The sequence below is a fragment of the Grammomys surdaster genome, unplaced genomic scaffold, assembly GCF_004785775.1.
Source record: "Grammomys surdaster isolate TR1022 unplaced genomic scaffold, NIH_TR_1.0 277, whole genome shotgun sequence".
In the NCBI taxonomy this organism is placed as follows: Eukaryota; Metazoa; Chordata; class Mammalia; order Rodentia; family Muridae; genus Grammomys; species Grammomys surdaster.
Window position 1 is genome coordinate 922,423 of NW_021604718.1, and position 6,192 is coordinate 928,614.

A 6,192-nucleotide genomic window follows, 5' to 3' on the forward strand; every position below is an offset into this window, starting at 1 on the left:
CTACTGCACATGGCCAGTTTTAAATCATTTTGAGACACTGGACTGCTACAGTAGCAATGAACTGCTTTCCTAATGTAGGTACCTGAACGTCTTCTTATACCGTACTCATGCACTAGTTATCTGTACTCCCGCTTCTGTGGGCAGGCATGGCGCACGGCGCGGTGCACCTCTGGCCCCAGCACACAAGAGAGGCTGCTGGAGGACTTGAACGCAGGGCCTTGAGACCAACTTAGACATGTAATGAGACAAGTCTTTGCATTGAAAAAAAAATTAGTTTGTAACCATTTTAAGCCACTAGTTTTGTTTGTGTAAGGTACAATCCATGCCCAAAGGCCAGGCTTTAAAGCATGTGTATCCCTCTTCCTGAGTAAGACAATACACCTGAAACAAATGCACTGACCCAGGAGACAAGGAAGAAACACAGGTGGAAGCAAGAGGCAGCGCTGAAGAAGACACCATCCTAACAAAGGGCTACCATCATCTGCCTTTTCCTGGGACCACATGAGGCAAAAAGTGAGAAGAGAAGACAATGGACATTATCCATACAGGACAAGAATACTCAAATCATTACTATACTGGCCAAAGCCTGTCACCCCAGCACTGGGAAACTGGAGCCAGGAGGCCAGGGAGTTCAAAGCTAGCCTGGACCATAGAGCAAGACCTGGACTCAAAAACTCAAAACCAAAAATCCCCATAAATAAATAAAATAAACAAATCTCACTCTCAGGAACCCAATGCCCAACTCCTGCAGCTGACCCACTCCATCCACTAAGGCAATGGCGGCCATGACTAGACCCTGCCCTGCAGGGCTTCTCTCTGCGTAGGGCTTTTCCACTCAGAAGAGCACTGTCCACATCCTATCTAGGACAGCCTGTGGCGTGCAGAGTGCAGGGAGCACAGCACACTCATAGCTACTCATCTATGGGCATCACAGCAGGTTCCTGAGTCTGCAGCCCCTACTCCACACGTCTACCACTGAGAGAATTCACGTAGCCGGTGTGTGGCATTATTGGACTTATCATCTCGAATCACAGACAAAATGACAGCTCAGTGCACGAGAGCTATATTGCTCAAGCACGAGGACCAGAGTCCCAATCCCTGGACCCACGACAGCCAGGCCTAGCCATGCATGCACGCCTGTAATTCCAGTACTGAAGAACAGAAAACAGAGCATCTCAGCTCAGTGGCAGGCAGCCAGCTGAAATGGCCAGCTTCAGGTTCCACGCAAGAAGTGGTAAGAGCAGAGCCGGGCCTAGTGCCAATCACCTTTAGTTCTAGCACTCAGGAGCAGAGCCGGGCAGATTGTTCAGAGTTCACCACAGCCAGCCTGATCTAAGCTACAAGCTCCAGAACAGCCAGGACTACATCTGAGACGCGATCTCCAACACTGAGGGACAGACAGAACAGCCAGGAGGACTACATCTGAGACGAGACCTCCAACACTGAGGGACAGACAGAAGAGCCAGGACTACATCTGAGACGCGGTCTCCAACACTGAGGGACAGACAGAACAGCCAGGACTACATCTGAGACGCGACCTCCAACACTGAGGGACAGAATAAGACCCTCACCTTTTCTGACTTCCACATGTACATGCATGGGCAGACACCCACACATGGAAGGAGAAAAAAATTCCAATTATTGAAAACAAAACAAAAGCAGACCAGGTCCACATCTGTAAGGCCTGGACTTGAGAAGGTAAGACAGGAGGATCTAGAATTCAATCATCCTCCACCGCACAGAACAAGCTGGAGGTCTACCTATGCCGCAAGAATCTAAATGAATTTTTAGAAAAGGCCATTTTCCAAATACACCCCTATAATTTAAAGTAAATGCAAAGTCTTGCCAGGGTTTGGGACCTGAAACACAGATGGTTCCAAAAAGGTCCAGCAGTGGTCCAGAACACCCCGGGGCTGCTCTCTACAATGAGGTTTTCCAGAGTTACAAACACAAAACCCAAGATAAAGTCTCTCAAACACATCCCAGCCTTCTCCAGTCATTATGGAAAATTCTCAACATTGTGGTTCACAATTTTTCTAAGACAGGTTTGTATAATGTGCTACAAAATCTTGCCATGACAGGAAAACCTGAGGCAACTCCAACTGCTCCACCCCACCCCCGAGCCTAACCACACTGCACCTGACTGTCCTCTGAGGCATTATCTCAATAGTTAATATTAATGTGTTCTCATAGACCTAGTAAACCAGTGACCTTCCGCTGCTCATTCAAAACAAGCAAATGGCCCTGTATGCCAACCACAGTGAACTGCTGCTGTGGAAAAGAGAACAGGGCCACTCTGTCCCACCAAGACCACGCTAGGAGACATACTTGTCTTGTCAATCAGGCTCTGGGCCTGCTCTTCCATCCATTTCTGGTAATAGTCTTTCACATTCTCTTTGTGTTTCCGACCACTGCAGTGTGTCTTCCTCACAGATGGCTGTAAAACAGAAAGAACATGGCAGACACAGAAACAAAACCTCCAAACTAAAAAACATTTCAAGCTTTGCATCTGGATGGGTAGCCTAGCCAAGACACTGAGACACCTTTTCCACACACTGCCTTCGGTACACAGCTTTCCTGGACTCCTAGACCAGAGGTCAGCATACTGGGGCCTACACAACAAACATTTGCTTTTGGGCAGTGAACACGCACAGACCCTTGCCTCCAGGGCTCCCTCCACTCCACTCAGTCCTAGGACTGGAACTCAGAGCTTCTGTGTTTTAGGCAAGTGCTCTACCAGCTAGGTTACATGTCAGCCAACAGTTTCATCTATTTACTGTCTATGGCTTCTGTCTACAGCGACAGACTTTGATATAAAGATTCTATATTTACAAATGTAAAAGATGGTTTGCAACTTTAAGAAAAAGCATGCATACCGCTGATCTGGACTCTAGTGCTATTTTAATGCCCTCATGTTTCTCATGGGAAAATTGAGTCTTAAATACACCTAAGCCACAATAATACGAGAATACAGTACTTTAGGCTGGTCGTAGTGATGTATGCCTTGAATCCCCAGAGGTAGCGGGATAGCCTGCTCTACATAAGTTCTAGGTCAGCCAGGGATACATGAGACCCTGTCCAAAAATAAACCAGGGAAGCAGTGGGAAGCAACTTTAATCCCAGCACTCAGAAGGCAGGAGTGAGCAGCTGTGAGTTCGAGGTCAGTTTGGTTTACAAATCAAGTTCCAGAACAGCCAGAGTTGTCTTGTTTCATCAGGGGAGGGGAGAGCAAATAAATAATTTAAAACTATTAAAACCGTAACACCAATTTTTGTTGTTGCCAAACGGTTGTTTTGATTTGCTTTTTTTTGAGGTAGGGTCTCCCACCACAGCCTTAAATGCACAGCAATACTCCTTCTCAGTATGCTGGGAAGACACAAGCCCCACTACCTAGCTTTGTAGCTGGGTTGTTGTTTTTATGCTTCCCAGGGCCTTGTGATGGCTAGAGTGCAGTCAACAGTAGTTAACGAGGTCCCCATGAAAGCTGAGAATGGAGATGCACTTCTATAGACTAATCTTTCCGTTTTAACTAGACATTTGAATAATGTGACACAATCAAACCTCCAAGTTGTAAGAACACACTCCTAGGTTGATTGGTTTTGGGGGTTGGGGGCAGGGGGATCGTTATTTTAACAAGGCCTCAAAATGTATCCTAGACTGACCTGGAATTTGGCATCTTCCTGGCACAGTCTCTCACGTACATTACAGGCATATCCAGCTTCTGTATATGCAAATGCTTGCCTCTTCAAGCTTGCTAAAGCCGTTATATCATTCTGCAAATATCATCACCCGACAAAAAAACCTCACCAGAAGGGTGTAAAAAACACCCGCGCCTCCTAATTACTTCATAAAATTCCCAGAAGGCTGTAATGCGCACACCAGAACCTAAAGAAAAAGGATTTTTGCATACAAGGCGTTTAAGGATATAAAGAGAAGCGCTACTTACGGAATCGTGGGTAAGATATGTATCACAGTAGTCACAGTAAAACCTGAAATGACAAAAGAAGGCGTCAACAATTAACAGCTGTCCAAACAAGCAGGCGGGAAAAAAAGAAAAAAAAAAACTCAACTTACTCAGATTCTAAGTCAAACAAAGCGTTCTGACAGAATCCGAGGCTCCTCAGGGAGCGTCCGACCCTACTCTGAAAGGGTGGCCGCAGAGTCTGGCTCCCCAGCCGGCATCTCACCAAGGTGCTCCCCTCTCCCTCAGAGCTTCGAGAACCCCAAGCCGCCGCCCTCCACCGTCACCAGGCCCCGACTGATCGCTGTAAGTCGGCCAGATCCCAGGCCCACACTCACTTAGGCATGATGCTCACAGGCCGTTGGCTACCCCGGTCCCCGCCGCCAGGAACTGACGCCTTCAGGCTGCGCCGACGCGGACGTAGGATGTAAACGTGAGGAGTAGGACTTCCGCTTCCGGTCTCCGCTTCGCCGAGGACTACCAGGAAGTGTGCTACGGGTGCCTTTGAGGTTCAATCCGCGCTCATTTATTCGTGACTGGTTATTCCCTCTCGGGAGTGTGTAATTTAGTTCTGTCAACAAAAGTTTCCAAAACCTCAGGTCAGCGGTTCTCAACCTTCCTACCGCTGCGATTTTTTAATCCAGTTCCTCAAGTTGTGATGACCTCCAATCATAAATTATTTTTGTCACTACTTCATCACTGTTGTTATTTTGCCACTCTTATGACTAGTAATGTAAATACGTGTTTTCTGATGGTCATAGGTGACACTTGTGAAAGGGTTGTTCGACCCGCAAAAGGAGTCACGACCGCTGCTCTAGTTATGTTCCTGACTCTGCTGTAGGTGCTGGGAAAACAGCAGAACCAAACCAGGTAAAAGTCCTCATTCTCCAAGACCTGATTGGCGGTAAGCTGAAATCGATCAATGCGTAAGGGATCAAAGTCCTATGCTGGGGAAATGAAGCAGGGAAGAGAGCAACTCAGCTTTAAGGAAGACAAAGAAAATGTAGAAGTCGACCACTGAGAAATTAATAATTGTTTCGAGCAATTAAGACAAATGTGGATTGTAGGGACACTCCTGGTGCGTGGGGCAGTTCTCTATCGTAGACACCCAAGTTTTAACACCTGTCTCACTGCGTCCTTCCTAGCCATGCTGTTTACTCTGATCTTCCGTTTCCTCATCTGAAAAGTACAGGTAATAACTCGAGCAGCTTAGGGAAGAATCAAATGTCAAAATGCTCGTACGGGGTTGGAGAGTTGGCTTAGTGACTAAGCATTTGTTGTTGCTCTTGGGAGGATCTAGGTTTGGTCACCAACATCCCACATGGTGACTCCCACCTGTCTGCAGCTCAAGTCCCAGGGAGTCTGATGCTCCTTTTTTTATTCACTCCCAGCACTGGACACACACATGGTACACTTACATACATGCAAGCTAAACACCCACATACATACGATAATCTAAAAAAGAAAATGTAAAGCTCATACAGCATCCAGTGAAGTGTCTATACACTTCGGCTGCCATAATAGCAGTGCCTTTCCAACTAACAGGTCAAACTTAAGTTTCCCCTCTCTCTCAAGCTATAAAGTGGATTGCCTTTTGAGTTCCAGAGAAAGAATGAGGAAGGAGGAGTACCCAAATGAGGGAGGAGTCATACCGTGCTCTCTCTGGCACACACACACACACACACACACACACACACAGAAAATCAGAAAAGCTACTATACCTAGGCCAGTTCGCAAAATCCAGTTCAAATATGCTACCCCTTTGGATGGGTGATAGTCAACCATGTCTTTAATCACAGCTCTCAGGAGGCAGAGGTAGGAGGATCTCTGAGTGAGGTCAGGCTGGTCTACAGAGTGAGGTCCAGAACAACCAGGAATACACAGAGAAATCTTGTCTCCAAAAACTAATTAATTAAAATAAAATGACCTAGACCTAGCCAGGCAATGGTGGTGGTGCACACCTTTAAGCCCAGCGCTTGGGAAGCAGAGTCAGGTGAATCTCTGAGTTCGAGGGCAAGTTACAAGACAGCTAGGGCTACGTAGGAAGAACCTGTTTGAAAAACAAAAACAACAACAAAGTAATCTAGTCCTTCCCTCAGCCTCCTAGCTCCTCCCCCAATGCCAAAGTCACAGAATGCAGTGTCTGGTGTGGTGACACACCAATAATCCCAGCACTTGGGACAGAGGAGCAGAAGCAGGAGGACTGCCTCAACTTTGTGTCCAGCCTGGTT

General features: G+C 46.9%; 1 protein-coding gene across 1 annotated transcript in view; it reads right to left on the reverse strand.

The window, feature by feature from the left end:
• Snrpc (small nuclear ribonucleoprotein polypeptide C) overlaps window positions 1–5,110 on the reverse strand; it is a 10,470-nt gene extending 5,360 nt beyond the window's left edge. Inside the window, exons 1-4 of the mRNA XM_028777089.1 lie at window positions 5,093–5,110; window positions 4,300–4,463; window positions 3,947–3,989; window positions 2,329–2,437 (exon numbers count right to left, since the gene is read on the reverse strand). Of these exons, the coding sequence (XP_028632922.1) occupies window positions 2,329–2,437; window positions 3,947–3,989; window positions 4,300–4,463; window positions 5,093–5,110 (334 nt within the window). The remainder of the gene's footprint in view (window positions 1–2,328; window positions 2,438–3,946; window positions 3,990–4,299; window positions 4,464–5,092) is intronic.
• Window positions 5,111–6,192: the final 1,082 nt, after the last annotated feature.